The 22,663-nt window shown below is 42.6% G+C and overlaps 2 protein-coding genes across 8 annotated transcripts in view; one reads left to right on the top strand and one right to left on the bottom strand.

The window, feature by feature from the left end:
• Nucleotides 1–16,149, bottom strand: part of GART (phosphoribosylglycinamide formyltransferase, phosphoribosylglycinamide synthetase, phosphoribosylaminoimidazole synthetase) — a 39,835-nt gene extending 23,686 nt beyond the window's left edge. The window contains exons 1-7 of one of the 2 annotated variants that reach the window (XM_075100897.1): nucleotides 16,063–16,148; nucleotides 10,551–12,000; nucleotides 7,500–7,648; nucleotides 3,304–3,399; nucleotides 2,386–2,560; nucleotides 1,582–1,693; nucleotides 317–385 (exon numbers count right to left, since the gene is read on the bottom strand). In XM_075100897.1, the coding sequence (XP_074956998.1) occupies nucleotides 317–385; nucleotides 1,582–1,693; nucleotides 2,386–2,560; nucleotides 3,304–3,399; nucleotides 7,500–7,644 (597 nt within the window). In that variant the 5' untranslated portion in view covers nucleotides 7,645–7,648; nucleotides 10,551–12,000; nucleotides 16,063–16,148. Of the gene's footprint in view, nucleotides 1–316; nucleotides 386–1,581; nucleotides 1,694–2,385; nucleotides 2,561–3,303; nucleotides 3,400–7,499; nucleotides 7,649–10,550; nucleotides 12,001–16,062 lie in introns of both variants that reach the window. The other variant, XM_075100905.1, reaches the window with a different exon arrangement.
• Nucleotides 16,150–18,262: 2,113 nt separating this feature from the next.
• Nucleotides 18,263–22,663, top strand: part of SON (SON DNA and RNA binding protein) — a 40,881-nt gene continuing 36,480 nt past the window's right edge. For 5 of the 6 annotated variants that reach the window (XR_012661770.1, XR_012661776.1, XR_012661771.1 and 2 more), the window contains exons 1-2: nucleotides 18,263–18,863; nucleotides 20,468–20,634. Coding sequence is in view for 3 of the 6 variants with exons in the window: in XM_075100745.1 (XP_074956846.1) it covers nucleotides 18,751–18,863; nucleotides 20,468–20,634 (280 nt within the window). In the remaining 3 variants the exon portion in view is untranslated. Of the gene's footprint in view, nucleotides 18,864–19,595; nucleotides 19,760–20,467; nucleotides 20,635–22,663 lie in introns of those variants that run through there. The other variant, XM_075100756.1, reaches the window with a different exon arrangement.

The raw sequence follows: 22,663 nt of genomic DNA, 5'->3' as shown, positions 1-22,663 counted from the left end.
AGAAATCATAACATGGAACTGCATGCTCAATAACACTCAAAATTTTTAAGGTTTGATTTTTTTCCATGTGGCAGCAACTGATTACTGTTTGAGTTATTTTTATTTAATTTGAATTATTTTAACAGACTGCAGGAAGTTTAGTTCTTAACACAGCTGTCTTTAATTAATACAATTTTATTTATAAACTAAGATATAGATAACTATTTTTAGTTCAAGTAATAAAATCTTACACATCCCTACTGTATGTACTTACATAGAGTTTCCTAAATCATTTAGAACGGTATAATCAAAGCGTTACAGTGAGATGCACACTTACAGAAACTTCTTCTCCTTCAAGAAGTTCTTCAACAACAACGGTTTCCCCAGCTGTGCCAAAAGCCTTATCCTACAGTAAAAGAAAAATCTCTTCAGTTCTGTTTCAGTTATTTTAAAATATTCAAAATGCAACCAGAAAAAATACTTTTAAAATAGCAAGAAAAATGCAGCATTCTCCATCCTGGGTATGTCAACAATGGTAAAATCTTTGCTTCTCTTTTCTCTTTATTCTTAAATGAATGCAGGTTTTATGCCTGAATATTTTTCAAATTGCAGATTATATTTATGAATTACTGAGCAATTCCTCATGCTCTACCTTCTGAAGTTTGGGCCCATGATACTGAGAGCAATGACTGTCAAGTTTATAATCCAAATTTTTACTTTATAAGAAAGTACAATTCTATAGAATACATTGGAAGGGGGCGATATTTTCATATTTCAATGCAATGTTTGAACACTGCATATTCAGGCAATTAAGAACTACCACCTCACACTGACAAGATAATTTTGTGGGTCTGTAAGACTCTCCAACATACTTTTTTTGTTCAAGACATTGGGCCACATGTTAAGACGTCTATTTGTCCAATAACCACACCCACACATACACACACACCGAAAGGTGAGTGCGGGCCCTATATTCTAACCCTTGAAATACAATTATGTCAGATAATGTCTCCCACGAATCAGCATAGCTCCACTGAATTGTAAGATGCTGTGCTGCTGACACCAGCTGAGGACCCAACCCGTATGTGTCTGATTTTCCAGCTCTATGTTCCCAACTGTTCAGATGAAATTGCTTCATTTTGCTTCTTTTCAGATTTTGATGGTCCTAATATATTTGTTGAATATCCTACCTAAATATACACTTAACTTGAAAGAATTCCACTGGAATTTTACTACACATTTAAATGCTGTGCATCTGGAGTCCTAAAGCTGATGCTGCTTGTCAAGATCCAGCTCAATCACGGTGTTAATATTACAGTACTGTAGTACTTGTTTGACTGCAGTAGTCCCAAATGGTTAAAAAAAAAAAAAAAAAGGAATGATTTTATTTTAGCCTACAGGAACTCTGCCGTGAAAGAGTACCCTGCCTCAAGCAATAAATACAACAGCTTCATAGCTGTCCAAATAATGGGTAAAAGACTTGATGTCTTTTAGACAAATCCCTATTACATAGGCATAAAGAATATCTTTGAGACTCTGAGATGGTTAACAACTTATTTTGTGTGAGAACTCCTCCAGTTAGTACATGACATTTCTACTCACCTGCATGATTTCAGTAACAGCTTTGCAGGCTTCTTCCTTGTTTGAAGCCACAATTACTCCTTTGCCAGCTGCCAGGCCACTAGCTTTTACAACTAAAGCAGGGAAGTTTGCACTTCAAAGATAGATAAGAGAGATTCAACAGCAAACACTCTGTATTGCAAATATATTTTGTAGGCATTTTGAACATTTCAATATTTGAAGATCAAAATACTTATCAGTTTTCACAGCAACCGTTTTACCTTATTGAATAACACACAAATAAAACCGAGGCTTCTCTTGTTATGCTATGGCTGTAAAGGATTTCTGCTTCCTGTTTTTTCCCTACCACTAAACTTCACTACTGTTCTGAAAGGTTGCTTTCATTTTCATAATTTACTGTTGTATCATTTTTGGGTCACCTGGACCGTATTCTGATGAGTAGATCGTCATCTGCTGAGTAAGCCTCCAATGCAGAATTTATATTTGTGGAGAAAAGGTACAAAGAAGTCAGAACACATGACTATCAGACTGCAAGCTGGGTTTCCACAATGGGCAATTTGAAAAAAATAAAAACTTGCCCTATATTCTCCTGTAAACTGAACACTGAACTTTATTTTTATTGAAGAGCAGTAGATAAGAACCATTTAATTATCACTTATTGCAGTCTGATAGTGTCATGTTAGATTCTCCTTCAAAACCTTTACAGATGTCATATCACAGCCAAAAGTATTCATACATTAGTAATCATTTAATTGTTTGTTTCGGATACCTAGGATGCTTTACATTACTGTAAAAAAAGTATTTCTAAAATGACAAGAATTTTACCTGTTAATAAAGCTACAGGCTGCTTTAGGATCAGTAAAAGATTTCCATCTCGCAGTTGGGATCTCATGACGATCCAAAAAGGCTTTGGTAAAGCTTTTGCTGGACTCCAGCTGAGCTGCCTCTGCTGTTGGACCAAAACAACTTACTCCAGCTGCTGTCAAGTCGTCAACAATTCCTGAAAATGACAACACAAAAGAATTTTATAAGTCACCAGATGATTTATAGGAGTCACGTAGTCCAAGTCTATAGATGCACTGATTTGTGGGAACAAGTATGTTGGGAATGATAAGCCACATATGTCTATCCAGTGCCTGTTTTAGCAGATGGATGGTAAAAAAGGTGCATTCTTCACTGTAATCAGGAGCAGGTAACCCTGTGATACCTGGGGCTAAGTAGATCTGCCACATTTGGTAAGAGACTACAATCTCCCCTTGTTTTATTATAGCTTTTAGCTAAAAAGTCAACGTTAGTCTTTTGTGAAGATGACAATTGTTGATCATGTAAAAGCTTAAAGCAGAAAAATTATCAACGTGTTTATAAATATGTTTGGGGTTTTTTTTTACCAAGTCCCAAATTATTATTATTTCAAAAAAAGAAAACTCTACAGAAAAATCAAAACTCTAGTTAAGGTTCCTATATGGAAACACTTTGATATCTCTTTTACTAATCCCAAGCACTTCAAAAGAAACTGAACATTTAAGGATATTTTAACTGTTATATGGCTCACACAATACCCTTCAGAAATCAATTTGCATCACAACACAACCCTGATTTTCAGGGAAACTGCCACAGAGGATCTGTTTCCATTCCTATTGAAGATACTTGGTTACTATTGAGTGGTGCACAGAAGATGGGGGCTAAAATTTACTTTTCTTCCTAAATTACAAAGGCTATGATTTTTAGCTTGCTTTCTCTTACCAGCAGCAAGAGGAACCTCCGGACCAACCACAACCAGCCTGACCTCCTGATCTCTGCAGAACTGGGCAAGTGCAGCATGATTGCTGACTGAAACAGCTGTCAAAGATACAAAAGGGTGGTAAGACTGCATTTGTTACTGTTGCTTAGCACTTATTTATCACGTAACGCTGAAGGAGCATTTTCACCACTTGCATTCTTGAATGGCAGGTCACTGTGAATCTGGAAGAGCAAGGCGCACACTGATATAAAGACTTTCACGTGAGGCCCAAACCCCCAAGCAAAGGCTGCAGTTTGACATCCACATTGTAAACCGACCTTTCTCTTGAAAGTGAGAAAAAAATTTTCAGGTTCCCCTACCCTGTCATAGAGTAAATGGTTCTCATCTCCAGGAGCATCCTGTTTGCCAGCACAAGATGCATCATGGAGGATCCATGTGAAAAATAACTCACAAGCAAAAAAAAAAAATTTCAACCAGTCTGCTCCCTGAGTAGGGTCACCATGATGAAGCTTTACAGGTTTGTGCCAGCACGGCGTAGGGGACAGGAACAAGTAGCTGGTGGTGGTATTGCACCCGTTTTCTTTTCTTGTTTTCTTTCTTCCTGTAGTGCCAGATAAAAATTGCCACACTAAACCATGACCCCACTGAAACAAAGGGGAATCTGAACATTTTTTCCTTACATTAGGCTGAACTTAATAAGGGCAGGTGCTGTAATTACAGGTAAGGATATTTGGTCTTAGGTTTTTCAAACCGTTATCTTTCCAGAAATAAACATCTAATATCATGATAATTGGAATGCCAAAAACTGTGCAAACAAAAGAACAAACTTGCACTAAAGACAATAACGTTAAGTCTCATGATAAAAAAATTACGCAAATGTAATGCAATTCCACTGCTTTTATCAAGAATAAATAAAGCCAAGGTCTACAGGGGACAGGAACGTGAACCCAGACAGAGCCAAAAAAGTGGTGAGCGCGGCCCGGCATGGATTGGCTGCCCCTGCAGGGAGGAGACTAACACATCAGGGCATGAAGCTGGCAAAGGGAGCACATCACACCACAGCGCAGACCCTCCTTGCAGCTGGTCTACTTTGCTTTAAGTTTCATCTGTGGTCTTCTGTTAGTGACCATACTGGCAAGCACACCAGGAGCTGATGGTCTCTTCCAGCTAGCTTCTGGGGAAGTGACAAGAGAGAAATGAGAGGCAGTGATACAGCAGCTTCTGCTGGACAAACAGACGCGATTTTCTGTCAGTACCCACTCCAGCGCTCCTGCCATCCCGTATGAATAAACGGCACACTTCCACAAGAGAAGTGGTCATTTCTGCCTAAGAGATGGCATAAAAGCAGCTATTTGAACCTACATTTTGGTTATAGATTTGGCCTGTTTGGGTGGAGTGGGGGAAAAACCTGACTGAACACTAATAAAAATTACCTCCTTGATACCTATTTAACAATTCAATTATTTTGTTCCACCAACATTTTTAAGTAAGGAGAAGCAAAGGCCTTTGAATTCTGTGTGCAGTTTATGCCAATTGACTTCTGGCTCACAAAAGAGCAAAACCAAAAGCATAACACACTTGGCTTTCAAGTACTGATTAACATAAAGGTCAATATTGTCTTTCAGTCCCATAGGGCTGTTGTGCAAGCAGGTGGAGAACAGCAGACCGCAACTGAAAAGAGTGGGAGCTCTGGTGGGCCACTGAAGAGGGATGATCCCTGCTCCCCACACGATTAATCCATGCAAAGGGGAGCAAGGAAAGGAATGAGCATGTAAGGTGATTGCACTTTTCATCCCAAATTGTCTTGCCACGGGCCTGATCGACTAGTGGAATGAGCAGTGAATAGCGCACAAGATTTACATGATGTGGAAATGTCCTACTAACAAATGGAAAGGAATAAATTGCATTGTTATTATGTAATTATGTTTGTGGGGAAACCTAAAATTTTCCTCAGGATATAGTCTGAAAGGGAGCATTTTTGTAGCTACATTTAATTCTCAAAACGACAGCTAAACTTTCGTTTTTGAACCAGACAGAAGGACCTTGGACCAAGGTTTTCAAAGCTAGAGCTTCAAGTTAAGAGTATATGTTACACTAAGAGCTAAAACGTGATGACGGAAGAAGGTGTCAGAATGCTGAAGTCCATTCACAGACGCATATTTCTGTCTCTGGATTCAGCAAGCCATTCTGTATGCTTCTGGCACCAAAACTGTCCTGCTAATTAAATATAAATTGAATACAAAACTATATTTAGCCACTCAACCTCAACCTGTCTTTGTTGTCAGAAATGATTACTGGCTCAAATTAACCAAGAAAACCTTTTTTTGACTTAGATACAGGCAAGATTTGAAGGATTTAAGCTTACTTATAATTTTAAGCTCACCTTTATGTATTTCAGAAATCATCTGAGAACCAGAGTTGCAATGCTAATTAAAGGCAATCTCATGAACCATGAAGGGAAGATGAACTTTCAGAGCCAAATCTTGATTATACCAAAAAAACAGGAACAGTGGTAGCAGTTTCACAGACATTGTTGCCCAGGCTCACACAACATAACAGGGCTCTCATGCTTCTGTGAAGATGTTTTCCATTTTCTCCTAAGTTAAAATCTAGACCCCCAGCGGCAGGACTAAAATGCCTGAGCAGATAAGACAAATTTTTTCCTTAAAAACCAAAGAAGTCAAACTCTTCAAAAATTCTAGATTCTTCCTGTCTCCTGCTTGGCTGAAGACTTCTCTCCTAAAGTACATGTGAGCCCATAGTCTAGAAAAAAAAGATTTTAGTACACATGGACCTGGCTCAAGCATTGTTACAGACATGTTCAAATATTTTCCACTGTTGAGGGTGCAGTATTATTTATGGAATAACAACGTGAGAGAAAAGTGCAGTGGTTTTTAGAAGACACCACTTGTGAAAAAAACCTGAAATTTAACATTCTGCAGGCCATACAGATGGGCATTGAGTTCATTTAGCGCAAGGATCAAGATTTTTGTTTGGCTTTCTGGGATGAGAAGGAAACGTGTGACTTTCTGTCTGGCTCTTCCTTGGGCCCTCTCCTCAGAGACCGAACAGAACAAAAAAATACTTACAGTACTGTGACTAGTCAAAGAAATTAAGGACAAAGTTATTTAAACAGCCTGTGATTAAGCATTCCGATTGAATTAAGTATGATAATTACCTGCTGTACAAGAATCTGACAGGATTCATGTTTCCACATGAGATGGTAACAAAAAAAGATTCGACTCACATACCAATATGGATGCAGAAAATTTATGTACATAATTCATGTTCACATGCATTCTATGTTAACTTTAAGTCCGTATGTCATCACATGTTTTAAAGTGGAAACTTAAGTCAGTTGTTTAAAGTACCTAATTCAGGATCTGTTACATAAAGGGCACAAGACAGGAATCTCTTGAGTTTTGTACTGATTCACTGTGTGCCTCCAGGCAAGCACCTTAGACCAATCTTTTTTTTTAAATGCAGCACATAATTTTGGATGCTCAATTTGAAATACCTTAAGCTTGATTTCTCAAAACTAATATCTATGAATAGTTTCAATTACAGCCAGACAGAGCTTAACATATTAAGCTAGAGACTCAAAACAGGCAGTCAGTACAAAGAGAGAAACATTTGGAAATAACTGTAACTTCTTAAGGTCACTAAGACAAAAGAATAAATGTTATTCTATGGTTGAACACCTCAGGTGAGAAAGTATTCTCATCAAAGGTTGTAGGGATCACAGGGTTTTAATGCACTTCTGAGAATATAGTAGTGAATTTAATGCTTTAGGTGCTGGCATTTGCTTCAGGCACTTTTCAGCTGTTCATCAACCAGTTGCTGAACTGCAGTGTGTACGAAGAAAAACCATCACTCCTTCCCTGCTAGGCTGCTGGCAGGCAGGAACCACTGCAGCTATCCCAATCTGTATTCCTGGAGGAATGTTCATCTGACAGATGGAGGTTTGGCTGCATCCTCTACCCCCGAACCCAAAGAACGAGCTATCACAATTGAGATCATATAAAACGAGTGGTAGTTGCACAAGGTTTTGCTCAGGCATTTTTATTTAACTGTAATCACCTACTTGACATGCCTGGAACCTTAAAAAATAACAATAATAATAATCCTTTCACATTAACAGATCCATGAATGGAACAACTCATTATCAAATCTAAAAACTGTATTTTTTTCTTTTTACCTGAATTTGAAATTTTTCCATTGTCAGCTGTTCCTGCATTTCCTGGAGCAACAAACACATGTTTTACATGTGGAGACTGAGCCAACTTCCAGGCCAGCGCATGCTCTCTCCCTCCACTGCCAATCACAAGCACTCGATCAGCCATTAGTCTGCATAAAACCAAAACACAAGCAAAACAGCCAGAATTAGGCATGTGAGGTTAGGAAAGCAAGAGCTTCACAGACCATGTTTCTAAGCGCTGGATGCAACACAACTCGTAACAGAAGTGAATGATGTGACTTTGTCTCAGGCAACAGTATTTCTATAAGGGTTCTGTTGGTTTTAGGAAAAAAAAAAAAAAAAAAAAAAGAAGGAGATAGGTGCACGAAAATGGATAACTGACTTAATCAGATGTGATATCAACTAAATGTCAAAGGCTGTACTGCTCCAGAAAACAGAATTAACCCACAGGGCAATCCATCCTTGTTTTCCTTTAGTCAGATTGGCGACTGCTCCAAGTTACGCAGAAGTCTGTCATATAGGAAAAGCCCTTATGAGTGAGTGGGCTGTGATTTGTGACCTCTAGAAATTCATGGAGAATCCAAGCCTGCAAAGGGCAAATCCCTTCTCATGAGCTAACTGTAGGAGCACAGTATTACAGCGTTAGGGAGCTGAATGGGACCACTCAAGACTTTTTAAGAGGTAATATCTGAAAGAGCTCTAAATACTTCAGGAAAACGGAAGGCTAAGAGCAATGAAACAGGGAAATCAACTTGCAGCTCTGGCTTTCCTTAGGAGAGAACAACCATGAGTCAAACAGCAGGAAAGACCAGGTGTCATTAATAAAGGAGCTCGCTCTGAGAATGTACTGCAGGGTGTCTGCTCCTTTCTGTCACCCTGCTTGAGTTTTAGAAAAACACATTAGCACTCTCTTGGTCCGCAGAAAGTAGGCGTATGAACGAAGGCTGCAATTTTGTTATAAACTGTCCAAAACCTTTTCAGCGTTTGGAAACAAAGTGGTCACAAAATGAAACAAACTCTGTTTCACCCTTGCTATGTCCTTATGTGTGTGCGTACACATAATTTACACATATTGGATCCATGTCATTGTTACAATTTTTCCTTTGAGCAGCTCTGAGAGTTAGCCTTTGCTTTTTAAGACACGTTTACTTCTGTGTATTCTGTGTGTACATATTTACTGATGTACGTCACCTCAGAATTGCTACCCGGCAATGATACCACACAACTAGCAAGGGAATAGAAGAGTTCACTTACACTGAAAAAAAACCCCTGGAATTCAGAAAATAGTATATAAAGAAATAAAGTATTTATAAAATAAGTATATATGTTTTTATTCGGAATTCCTTGGAAAGCAAAGGCTAGCCTCCTAAGCTATTCAAAGAATAAGTTGTTACAGTCACATTAATCCACTGTACATAAATTACATACACAAACCACTGCACTGGTTAAAGTGAGTTTTATTCACAGAAGTCAAATGGTCCCTGAAGAATCTATTCAGTTAAGCAGAAAGTGAGCAGCTACAAATCAGTAGTTGGTCCTACACCCAAGTGCAGCAGGAAAAAAATCTAAAAGCTTTAAATCATAACACATGCAAAATAACCATCTAAACCTATAAAAAAAGGCTTAAAGCATTTTAAGTAATGAGAATAAACAAAAAGAATTTCACGTGGAAACCAGTACGATTTTTTTAAAGGACTTTGCATGGCCAGCAAAGAAGCCTAATGTGTCCCCTCTGCTGTATGAATGACCTCCCATTCATCGGGGGGGAGGAACGCAGCCCAGATAAGAGTTTTGGTCAAAAGGAACAACCAGTCTCCCTGCTGTAATCCCGGCACACGTAACACACAACCCTTGGTCGCTCCCTGTGCCTCTTCCGTTAAGCAGCTGGTCATTGACCTGTGCTTGCCAATGTGTACAGTGCCTCGGCGAGCTTACAGAAAGAACCCCAACACATGATGCAGCCTGAATACATGCAGGTGACAGGTCCATCTCCAAAAGCAGCGAAAAGTCAGAACTCCTCTGCGGTCCCCTCCTTTGCAAGAGGACAAGAGAGGACGACTAGCATAAAGCACATCTTAAACAAAAGAAAAGACAAAACCCCAACAGATTTCTAAGGGAAAAGCAAAAAGACATGACAGAAAGCAGATTTTCAGCCAACTGATAAGGCAGGGGCATGTGCCTCTCCCCCACATCAGGTGCTACAGCTTAACTTGAATAAAGCTGCTCTGATAGCTCTGACCCTGGAGAAACCAGTCCTTCCCAAGGGCCTGGACTATGCAGGAAATGGCTTCTGCTCTGCGGTCACTATGTGATGAGTACAGTGAGCCTGATTCTTAAATCCAAGTCCTCTGTAATAAACTCTGGACGTGAAGAGCCCACATGTGTTTTAGAAGGTATTCCTATGCCATTTGCTAATGTATTTTAATCCATTAACAAAAGAATGATTTGTTCAGAGTGATACTGCTGGACAAAACAAACCTGACTAGGAGGATAAAATACAGAAAATTAACACTGATTTGATCACCATGAACTAAACACACTAGAGTTAAAATTTAATTGTAGTTTCAGGTAGGGGGAGACCAGTAGCTTTCTAATCACACTGTTTGACAAAACATATGTGTTGCAGAGATGTTTTAGTTAAAAAACTCCAGGATTACTTACAATAAAAAAAAAATATGTTGGGATATAAAGTATCAGTTATGGTACACATATCTGGGATGTCAAGTTATGCTAAACCTCTTTTATATTACAATTCAAGCAAAAAGAAAAGATAAAAGGGGCTGGCTACAATGAAGGGATGAATTAGATAAAGACAGCTACCTAGGACAAAATAATGCAATATAAAAGAATAAACGTTTATCATGTAGCAGGCAGTTATCCCCTACACCAAACAAGCATGTTTCCAGTGCTGTCCACAGACAGTCGTCATTAAATAACAACTTTATGGCCAAATTATCAATAATAACTTGAACCATACACATTATGGCATTTTCTTACAAGTACCTCAGAAGTGAGTGCAGAGATTCAAACCCGAACAGAGAACATACTTACTCTACCTATGTGCTGCTGTTCTGAGGAAAGTAGTACTCAAGAGTTCAGATGCACAAAGAGAGAGGCAATAAGCAGCCTCTGGTTAAAATGTAGTACCCCTGTCCCAATATTACCGCCCCATTGATGACACTGTGCAGCTAGCCAATGAATGGGAAAGTTCAGTCATTCCAGCTGGGAAGAGGGGACAGAAACTCACACACAAATGGTCTAGGAGCGAGGAGCAAAAACTCCGCAGAACAGAAGCCCATCCTGTTGTTTCTAAACATACAAAATAAATTCTGTCGCATCCCAGGTTTTTTTTGCAGTTCAAAACTGTTTACTAATCAGATTGTAAGCATTCACTTTTTATCTAAAAATGAGGCTACACATTTTTGCTATGCATAAAAATGAGGCTATGCATAGTCCTATGCATATCAACAGTATGAAAGAATAAGGTGTATGATGCACATTCACGCTCCATTAAGCCTCCTGCTTAAAAATAGTAGGACAGGCTTGAAAATCCAGTGACACTGCTGCCAGCTGAAGTAACTCACCATGATGGCAACTCATTCAAATATTCACTTCCTTTTGTCCCCAAAGGAAACATATTCATTCTACTACTACTGTCAGCTGAAGGAAAAATCAATAGTAGCAGGTGAATAGAATGAGCCATATATGATATGTTGAAATAAAATTTAACCATTTTATAACAAAATGTGAGTAAAAAATAAGTTTCAGCCATTTGTTTTGAAACTCAATGTTATTTGTGCATCCCACAAGCGGTATCCTAGCAACTTTTACTCAGGGATGTGGCTGGAGAAGAACTTCTGGTGTTAATCCCAGTTTAGGAGGCTCACATCTAGAAGTTGCAGCCTTTCTTTTTCACTCTGACATAAAAAGATGCCATGTAGGCCCTCTGCTGCCCAGCAATATCTTGTCTTAAAAATGGAAATTCCTAGAGATGACATGTCTTTTTATTTTGTCAGTAATCCAGGAGTCAAAAATTTGTTCTCAAAACGCCAAAAGCCATTCACAAGGTAGATATTTCTTCTGTGAGGACTACCATACACTCAGGGTTTTTTGGAAGCAGTATGTAAAATCCTTAAACTCCAAGCAGATTCCAACACACAGTACATAATTACCTTAAGCAACCATTGTCTGCTATTGTAAAAAAGGAAGATATGTTTGTTTGAAAGGTGTTTTAAAATAAGGATAGGTGTCATTTTGGGCAAGGGTCTATTACTAGACCCTTGTAGGAAATTAGAACAGGAAAGCAGAAACAAGCTAATCACTCCATGTATCCAAGAGGAGAGGACATGAGGATAGAGTGAAGACAAGTCGATTTCTAGAGCCTGTCCCTGAGGTTGCCAGTGGAAAGTCAGCAGGGATGAGCATCAGCCTAGTGACCTTTATCCTCCACAAAAGGTAGGGCTCACCAAGAAGCTGGGCAACTCTTCCACTAGGTCAAGGCCTGTGGAGCAGAAAAAATAAAGTGAGGAAGGCAAATCCAACAGTGTCTGATAGCTTTCTCCATCCTGACTCCTCCACAAGGCACAGAGAGATTTCAAATAGAGGTAGAAGTGAGACAAGGTTACTCACTCAGTTGCTGCCCCTTCTCACCCTATTAACCAGGAAGGGACAGGAGCCATTGACTCTTATTGAATTGAGCCTGTGCGCTGACTTGGGGGTTAAACTAAGATCATTGGTTGTATTTATGAAGATAACTATATAAGAAAATGTAAACTCATTAAGCAATTTCTTTCCAAGTTTCAGTTTCATATCATAAATGCGTGGTGCAAGTTACCTAAATATTTTATCTCGACTAGGTGGAGTCTCATTATAAGCCACTGCCTTATTACCTCAGCCCAAACTAAAGCAGTAAAAAGGTGCAATTAAAATACACTCTATGCAATATAGCACAAACAGTAAAGGACATGACTGGTGGCAGCTCACTGCTCAGACATTTTTGTTGGTTTTTTTTTTTAAGTTAAGCTCCAATACTGTTGGCCTTCTCTGTGCTCCTTGATTGAGAGACCTGGGTGGAGCATGTTTTGCTTTGATGAGCCAAACACCACCAAACCTTGAAAACCTGTGTGGAAAAGGTGCCACAAAACAGAGTAGTTTAAAAAGATACTTTTTAGTGTCTTAGTTCCAACAAAATCTGAGCTGAGAGTGGAGTGACAATGGTAACACTTAGGTATAGTTAAAATGCTGCACTGTGCAGCAGCCAAGGTGCTTCAGCCCTTCACTAAAAGGTATTTGCTGCTCAAGCAAGCTTAGACTCTGCTGCAAAAATTTACACGTGTTAACGCTGGACCACTCATATACCTTGTTGTCACTGAAAGGGATGTTGTGAACCCAGACACATTTTCCCCTTCTTTGTACTGGCTCCAGTGCTCACCGGAACATAGTCAATTCACTGAGATTTCATAAAACTAACCAGAGAAGGGAAAAAAACCAAAAACCAACCCAATCCAAAACAGATTTCTGTAAGCTAAACTGGCTTGAAGTGCCATCAGTCAAGGTCTAGAGACACTAACAGTGAATGGAAGGCCAGCAGAGCAGAACTTGAGGGCAAGACCTGCCTTTCAGGCAGCAGCAATTTACTCTTATCATTGCATGCATAACATTTAACCTTAGCTGCAGCCTATTTAAAAGCTGCAATTCCTTAGCTTCCCAACATTGGGATTCAGAAAACCTGATGCAGGCATTCAAATTTCTTTATACAAAAGATATGGTCCTCACCCAGAGCATCTTAACTTCTACCTTTCCTAGAACTTAGGCTACAAAATGGCCCAGGGTGACAGCACTTAACCCAAACACAAAGAACTCAAGCCTAGTATCACTGAGAAGGTTCAAACCCACACCCTCCAGTCCCTGGACAAAAGCTCTTATCACTTGGCTTTGGACTAAAGGAGATGGTTCATTCTTCCTCTTGAAGCTAGGCAGGAGCAGGAAAAGAAATGAAGACTCACAGGACACAAAAAGAACACAAAACTGGGAAGACTCTGCAATTCAGCTGCCTCCCCACTGAGTGTAGTATTAGTTTCTAGCCCTAGCAGTCAGGACCATTTATGCAGATTTTTATCATAGACCTGTAATAGGATAAAATATTGACAGAACCCCTTGGAAGAGAAGTCAAAACCTAGGACTTTCTCATCCCAACTTCAAGAGCTAGGCTGCTGCCATACTCCCTCCCAGGAACCTGACATCCTTTACTTGGCTTCCGAACTTGCCAGCAGCGAGATCGCACAGTCCCAATCCCCTCAGCCTGAACCCTGCTCTTCTGCTTTCTAAATTAATGCTCTAATCAGCAGGTCAAGTAATTTCTTAAGAGTCCACTTCATGTTACGAGTGTACACGGGTCTCAATACACATGAGGTGAGCTCCAAGCTGGCCTTCTCGGTGAACCTCTGCCAGCTGCTGGACCCTGTTCAAGCCTGGAAACCAACGGGAGGCTGAAATGAGCAAGCTGCAGGTTCACTGACTGTTGTTTCACAATTGGCTCGTGCTGCCCTTTACTGGTGCAGCTTCCCATTGGTCCCAACAACTTCTCCACCTCCAATCTTTCCTCACCTCTCCCACTCCTGTGTGCCAAGGGCAGGCACTCACTTGGATCAGGCAGCCAGTAACACTTGAAAACTAACACTACAACAATAACCAACGTAGTAAAGCAAATATATATGCACACATTAAGGACATACTTTTCTGCCAGTTTAGTGAGCTAAACTAACTCAATGAGGGATGACGTGATCACCACAGCCAGTACAAGGGAAGTAGCAACAGAAGGCAGCCAGAGAGGGTGAAAAGAGCTCGGCTTTTTCTGCAGCAAACTGCTCATCAGCCTAGCTATCCTGTGTACTGCACCATCAGATTGTCTTGATTGACTGAGTGACCATATTGCAATTGGTTGCAAACACTACTTCCTAATTTATCCTCTCACCCAACTGCTTGCTCCCACCTCTTGCCCCAGCCTGTTTATGATCACAGGCCGAGTCAGACCAGAGAATCAAATGAGAGCTGGGGAGGGGACAGATCCATGTCCTTCCAAATTTTTTCCTATATGGATCAGTTTCCTGAAGGAATTCACCATACCAATTGTGCAGGCAGCTCTGTTGGTGCAATACAAGGTACAGAAACAAACAGCCATAGTGCCTAAACTGGCAAAATGGCCAAAATACCATGATGGAACTGCAAGTGTAGGCTAGGGCAGCATTAGGCTCAACCTGATGAAAAACAGCATTGCCTTACAGAACTTCTAATTTCCTCATCTTTCACTACTGTAGAGAGTTGCTTAAGCAGTACAGAAGCCTCCAGAATCAGGTGGCAATTATGGTTTTTATAGTTATAGCTTTGGGTTTAAGTAAGCTTCTTTTGTTCATGCGTTTTATTTAGGACTAATTCCTGACTCTCACCTGGCCATACAGTATGCTGCATCAGACAGCTTTATGAAACAAAAAAAACACCAAGAACACTCATTATTATCTGTGTTTCACCCCTGCGGAAAACAGAGTTGAAAATAAATGATAAGTCTTTCATGGCTTGAATTGTGGATCTGCAAGGCAGGTGTCTTGCCTCCTGGTGTGATCCTCCAAACAGCTGGATTTTGTGTTTCCTAGGCAAAATACTACTGCAAGTTTCACTACTGAAAGTAAGTGGACCTTAAAAGTTTTATCACCCTCCCCAAAGTACGAAATTTTGACATGTCAAACTCTATGTAGGAAGCTGGAAGTGCTCACATCAGCAGAAGCTACGTGGGGAGAACTGCAATGAAAAGAGGGGGGGGATAAATGCCCTTTCTGTGTTACTTCATTTATACACACAACACAGCGAAATACATACTAACTCTGCTTATTAATTTCAAATATCCACTGGATAGACTAAAAAAAAAAAAAAGATGGCCAATGTTAGTTGGTAAGCCCCCAGCTTTGCAAACATCAGGGAAAAGACTCAAAGTGAGTCAAAGTCCACAACATGAGAGGTTAGAGGTTTAACATTTACTTTAAAGCAAATATTTCATCACTTTTTCAAAGCCAAACAGAGCAGAGATTAAAACCCGTAGAAATAAAGGCCACGTGCGTTTTAAAACAATTTAAAGTGCGGTACGTTTAAAAAATACCACACACCAAGCTTCCCAGAAGTAAATCTGGACAGGAGGCAGGCAGTTAAAATAAAAGTAGAAGTAAATAAGCCGTTAGCAACAACCAGATCTCCAGACGCCCCTCCACGGCCGCAGGTGCGGGGCAAAGCAGGACCGGGACTAAACCAAAGCCACGCGGCTCCTGAGGCGAGGCCCGCTCCGGGTAGCGGCCCGTGCACAGCAGGGGCCACGCCGCCATTTTACCGCAGGGGTAGCGGGGAGCACATGGCCACAGCCATGGCCACAGCCATGGCCCCGCCGCTGCCGCTTCCTCCTCGCCTCTCCCGGGGCGCCGCCGAACAGCCCAGCCGCGGGAGGTTGGCTACGGGCAGCGACAGCGAGACGGAGCGGCCTGCCGATCACGCCCTTCTCCGGAGCGAAAGAAAAACTTACTTTCCTTCAGGGGGATTTTAAGGAACGGGAAGGCATCCTCCGCTGGGCCGCCGAAAACTACAGCACCCAGACGGCACCGCGACATGGCGGCGGGTCGGCCTGGGGGCGGGCAGGCGGGAGGGAAGGAAAGGGGGAAGGAAAGGGGGAAGGAAGGGAGGAAGGAAGGGAGGGAGGAAGGGAGGGAGGAAGGGAGGGAGGCAGGTAGGCAGGGTAATTAACGTCTCCCCCTTGAGACCGATTAATTGGTTTTGCACGTAAATTCTTCAAGTCTAGAAATATCTTCACCTCGGGGTGGGCGCTGCCTGCGGAGCGTCCTGAGCCGGGCCGGGAAGGTGCTAGGGCCGGCAGAATAAACCTTGCCTGTATGTAGGTTATTGCTTTTATCTATGGAAGTATAGAGTATCGCTTCAGCGGGTAAAGGTGGTTAGTTTATTAAGTTGGCTGGGTAGGACTTAGTTGATCTTGTTTGTGTGTCCTTTCGGGGGAATGCTCCTCTCTGTCTTCTAGGAGCACTTCCTTAGTTTGTACAGTGCTGAACTTTCTACTTTATGAAACCAAAGAGTGTTGGGCAATATTTAGTCTAATTTAGCATTAAAATTGCAGTGAGACTGTTAATGAAAACAGATTTCATCCGTAGCTTTGCTTTTCCCCCCTTACCCCCCCCCAGCTATAATGTGAAAACCTCACTGTTCTTTGTAAATTAGCTTATGAAATGCAGGTTTAATAAATATTGTTTGCATATTTAAGCACATCTTTGACTCTTGCTTTAAAAGGGAACAGTCACATGAATAAATGCTGTAAGTAGTACAGACAATTGCAGCAGAAATATAAATTACAGCAAAAATAGCAGAACTGCTATTACTAAAGTCCCATAATGCTAGGTTTACAAATTGAACACTAAACGTATCAGCAACAATCGTTCATCTTGACAAGATTAAAGTAAAATATTTCATTTAATTAATCTGAAAACTACCCAACATCTAACTGAATTAAGTTGTTTAACTAAAGGGTTGTGGTGTTCTTTTACAGCAGAGTTGGGAAGGGAGCGTGGGAATACTTGTTTTCCTGTGGAGCTGTGGATCCTCATTTCTATAGTGATTTTTATAGTTATTACTTTGTCTGTGCTAAGTTTTAGGGAACCAGAGCAAAATATACAGCATGGACTAAAATACTTCCCTGGCTTTTTTTTTTTGCACCTTTTTCCATGGTTTTCCTTGAATAGATGGAGGCCTACACTGGTAGGGGTATCAGTTTAGTTAAGCTCTTTAACATATAAATTTACATGTGTTCCTTCTGGGAATGAATCAACTGCATCTGAAAAGGGCCCCTTTCTGGAGGGTGGGCAGGTCAGTGGTGTGGGCTCCCCTCGGCCTGTGTCTGAGATGTGATCCCTGCCTGGAACAGCTTTTCTGCCTGAAGCCCCTAATGCAGGCTAAGTTATGCCAGTCAAACCTACTTTTATCCTTAGTACAGCTGGGGTTTTTTTGGGGAGGTGTAAGTTACGATCATACCGTGCTGAAAGCCTTCCCAGCTTTGCTGTTACGGCAAGGCCCCCATGAGCAACCTTATGCCTATGTAGAACATCACTACTCGTTTCTGGGTAAAAGCATGCCTGGTCTAGACAAGGCCATTTGCATCAGGGGAATCTAAATATGTCTGAAATTGTTCAAGTGAAACGTTTTCAATCTTCAGCTCATTGAATACCATAAATTAGATACCATATTCTGCTGGTAAGATCTCAAATATATCCATGTTGGCATGGCATGAAAGGTACAGGTTATTTGTAAAAGGGCCTCTTAAATATAACTGCTTTCTGTTATAAATGTAATAAATGGTCTGTGGCATAAAAGGAGGCAAACTGATCCAAGCGTCAAATCCATTGTTTTTTCAAAGTTAATATTAAAGCACACAGTAAAGAACAATGCTGCTTTTAAAGGGTCTTGCAAGTGATTATTAAACCTCGTTGAACTTGAAGCTGATGTTGCAAATGAAGACCCCAGGGGCAATGAAACAGCCACACCTAGGCTTTGAGGGCTTTTAAATTTATTTCAGGTCAGCTAACCCCCTTAAATTGCTGCTTCATGACACCAGAAGAAACTCTTATGCGGGATGAGTCTTCCAGCTGTAGGATTATTTGGTTTTACAGGACCGAGGCTGACAAAGCCGTGTTTGCACACAGGCATACATGAGAACGGCTTTTGGGGCAGTGCGGCGGGCAGCTGTACTTGGGACAAATGGATTTTGGCGCGTTCCAGCAAAACGCCTCACAGAAGACGTTGGCGTTGCAGGTGGGCTGAGGCCGGGGCCGGCTTTCACTCCAGTGTCATTTATTTATTCACGGTTGCGGCGGCATTTTCCTTCTCTTTCTTTGTTCCTTTAATTTTCCTGCCGCCTCTCGGGGCGCCGGCCCCGCCGCCAGCCCCCGGCGCACATGTGCGTGTCACAGCCGGCCTGCCCGCTCTCTCGGCGGGGCGGGAAGAGGGGGAAGGGAAGGGAGGGCGCCTCTCGCATGGATCCGCTCGGTGAGTGAGGGCAGCGCCGCGCCGCGCCGGGCTGGGCCCTGTGATGCAGCAGCAGCAGCAGCGGCAGCAGCAGCGGCAGCAGTGTGCGGGCCGGCCCCCCTGCTAGGCGCTCGGCGGACGGGGCGACGGAGGAGGCGCGGGGCTTGGCCCCGCTCCATGGAGACCAATGGCATCACTCACGCCCACCCCCGCCGGCCCCGAGCCCGCCGCCACCCACGGACGCACGCTTCAGCCCACCATGGCCCCGCCGCCGCCGCCGCCGCTCCGGCCCTCGGCGAGGTGAGTGCTGGCCGCCGGGTTTTTCCGAGAAGGCCTAAATGGCTCCGGGACCCGGTGGTTCCTGGGGAGGGCCGCGATCGCCGCGGGGGACGGGGGGGCGAGGGTGGGTGGGTGAATGACACACACACGGGGACAGCAGGGCCGTAGGGACCGGCGGTCACCGACGCCATGGCGCCCTCCAACTCCCCCCCCCCCCCCGGTCTCCCGGGAGCCCGGACGCGGCTTTTCGGTGTACGGGGCGCGAGAGGGGCCGAGGACGGCGGCGGTGTGTGTGTGGGAGGGGGTCATCGGGGGGTGTGTGTGTGTGTGTTTGTGTGGCGGGGCGGGGGGGCAGTACGGCAGTTAACGGTTTCAACCTGTCCGGGGTGGGGGGTGAAGCACGGCAGCCCGCCGGGTCTTTGCCTCTCGCGGGGAGAGGAGGGATGGGGCGCGGGGCCGGTGGGGTGGGGGTGGGGCGCAACAACATGGCGGCGGGGCGCGCTCCGGCGGGGGGGGGGGGGGCGGGGAGCGGCGAACTTCTCTGAGACACGAGACTCCCCCCCCCTTCCCCCCCCCGGAAGCTAGACGGGGCCGGCGCTCTATGGCTTTTTCTCGGTTAGAGCGGCCTTCCGGAGGCCCGAGCCGTTCTCCCCCCCCCCCCGCCCCTCCGGCCTACGTCATCCGTTAGAGGGCAGCCAATGGCGAGAGGGCATCTAGCGAGCACGTCAGCGAGGGCCCTGGGCCTAGCGCTGCGGTGGGGGCTTCTGGGATATCGGAGGCCTCGCGTCTCGGCAGGAAGGAAAGCGGAGCGCGGGGCGGGGAGGGGGGGCTGTCATGGCGGCTAATATCGAGCAGATCTTTCGGTCCTTTGTGGTTAGCAAATTCCGGGAGATCCAGGAAGAGCAGCAGCACAGCGGGTAACGAGCCTGGCCGGCGGCGCAGCCGCGCTCGCACCGGGGCCTAGTGCGCGGGGAGAGGAGGGGTGCAAGGGAAGGGAGGGAAGCGCGCGGGCCCCGCTTCGGGACGGGGGGAGATGAGCCCAGGCCTTTTGCCGGTCGTTTCGGCGTCAACATGGCGGGGCCCAGGGGCTAGGGCCCTTGCAAGCGCCTTGAGCGAAAACACGGGGGGGGGGGGGGGGGGGCAGACGCACGCCTTGTCTCCTGGAGAACGCGCACCCTTTTTCACTCACGGGTTGTCAGTGTTGGTCTCTTAGGTGGGGGAAGGAGGGAAAGGGGTGAGCGTCTGCGATTTGTCTTCCTGCATTTAAGCTCGCCTAGTTTTCCCTAGCCTTACCTCTTAAAATCTGCTGGAGAAGAGTGAGTGATGAGTGCTTATTTTGTGAGGGGAGCCTGTACAAGTTCTTGCATAAAAGACAGGGACAGTGGCACATTCGAGAACATGTTTTCCCCTCTCGTGCCTAATATTCAGTTGCCACAATGTGTTCTGTAGCAAATAAGTGAAAATCAGTCAAGAGGTAGATGCTTTGCTAAAAGTGTGGCTTCTTCAGGAGGCTAAAATACCGTTTCAAAGGGTTAAGTGTAATAAGTGCTTATGAGTTTTAAAAAAAGGTCAAAAAGGCTCAAAATTACTTGTACGATGTTGAATTTTTTTTTTTTTTTGGTTAGTGGAAAGGTAGAAGGCCAGCCCAATGGTGACACAGTCCCAGCTGAGCAAGCCAACCCTTCAGATGACACTGTTGCTGGTGCTGGGAGTCGTCAGAATGATCAGATAGTGCAGAAAATAGAGGAAGTGCTCTCTGGAGCCCTTGATACAGAGCTGCAGTGCAAATCAGGTAAATGGCAAATATGTTCTTGTTTAAGAAGGTTGTCATTATGCTTAAAATTGGATCAGCTTTACAGAGGTGAAGAAGTACTTTTTAGTACTGTTCCTCTCACTGAGCTTCATCTGACAAGCTGTACATTTATTGTAATGTTTATTAAGTATTTTTGTTTTGTCTGCTGTGATTTACAACCATAGATGGACAGAGAAATATGCAATTTAAAAATTGAAGCTGGTTATCATACGAAAGCATTACCTAGTGTGGGAAAAAGTTATTTTTCTTTTCTCTCTGTTACAACAATGCTAAAACTTATAAATAATGTGTGTATACATATATAACTGCTTTATTTTGTATATATTTATTTTACAGTTCCAATTAGCAGTTCTTACTAACAAAGCTTATAAATAATGTGTGTATACATATATAACTGCTTTATTTTGTATATATTTATTTTACAGTTTCAATTAGCAGTTCTTACTAACAAAGCTGGTAGTGATGGGCAGAAGCATTGTTTATTGTGTTGTTTTGGATTGGTTTGCAAGATTATTTCTAAAAATCAATTATTAGAATGCAGACCTGTATGATATTAACTATTCTGTCAGAGTAAGATGCTGTGTTGTTTTAAAATGAATAATGCCCTTATCTTTAAAACATAGATACTCAGATTGCAATCTTCCAAAGGTAATGAAATTTTTATGTAGCAATCTCATAACTTCAATAAATTATGGGATTTATTATGCCAAAAAAGTTGCATATGAGTTTCCCTTCCCATGGGACTAGTCCTTTCTGTAAAATTTCTGAATTGGGAGAGTTAGTGAGATGAAGGCTCTAATTATTGCATTTCTAATTTTTTTTTTGAGTTGACACATTAGGTGACTGGTATGTGCTTGGTAAATATAGTTCGAGTGATTTTTTTTTTAAGATGCAGTGTAGAGAATTGTTTATTTCAAAGATACTGTTTGCAAGGTTTTAGAATTGCTTTTTCTTTCTTTTATGCACAGTGGATTGTTTACCATGAGCATTTTCAACAGTCTTTCACTTACACTGTACAAGCAGCACTTCAAGCTGGCATCTTTTTGTATTTTTGTTATGCTGTCATGGAAGAATGAGACATGCTAACATAGTAATAAATAAGTGAAACGTATTAACCTGCAAGTAAATAAACCTAACCTATGGTAATGTTCCCAGTGTTCATATCTGGAAAGGAGTTAATGTTGCTGTTGGACAACAGAGATTATCTGAAAATGCTGTGTAGGAAAGGTCATTTGATGCAGCTTCGTTGTCCTCTTTCATTGCATTCACAGCAGTGTTAGTGGAAACATTTTTTATTAAGCTGTTTATCCTGTAAAAACGTGTGTGTTTAGAACTACCTGAGATGCTTTTTATGGAATCTTAAGTTACTAGTATTGTAATTACCAACAGTTTTTGCATGATTTTTCGTTGTTTGCTTGAAAGAGTATGCTTTGTAATAACAGCCAGATGATAGCTGGAGAATCCATATTGCTGCATTGGCCAGTATAAATACAATCATTGAAGATAGCATGCAAGCAGACTTGAATATATAGCTCATATTTAAGAGAATGGTAACATATTGCCTTTAATAGAAGTGCCTTTCTCATGAAAACATGGCATTAGATCCAGTGAAGGGTAAGAACCTAACACAGGTTAAATGTGGAGGGAAGTGAGATACAGAATTAAAAGAAGGTGATTGAAACCTCATCTTCATCTTTCCCTCTCAGTGATTGCTTGTCCCTGCAGTCACCTGAATTTATTGGTTACTTTCCTATTTGAAGGAAAAGCCCTACTGGATACTCGCATATTTGCAGCTGCTTCTGGCAACTGCAGTCCCCTCTGAACAGCTGGTTGCTTGCAGTGCCTTAAAGCTTGTTTGGGACTGGGGAAGTAGGTGCTGTTTCCCCAAATTTGTTTGCAGAACTTTGCCATCAGGAACTTAATTGGTAAATATGCTTAGATAATTTCTAACACACCAGCGATATTGGGCTTGCTCACAAGTTAAAGCATAGTAGAGGATAATGGGCTG

Source organism: Phalacrocorax aristotelis, chromosome 1 (assembly GCF_949628215.1).
Source record: "Phalacrocorax aristotelis chromosome 1, bGulAri2.1, whole genome shotgun sequence".
NCBI classification, from domain to species: domain Eukaryota; kingdom Metazoa; phylum Chordata; class Aves; order Suliformes; family Phalacrocoracidae; genus Phalacrocorax; species Phalacrocorax aristotelis.
Note: the sequence above shows the minus strand (reverse complement) of the source record. Positions and strands in the feature narration are given on the sequence as shown.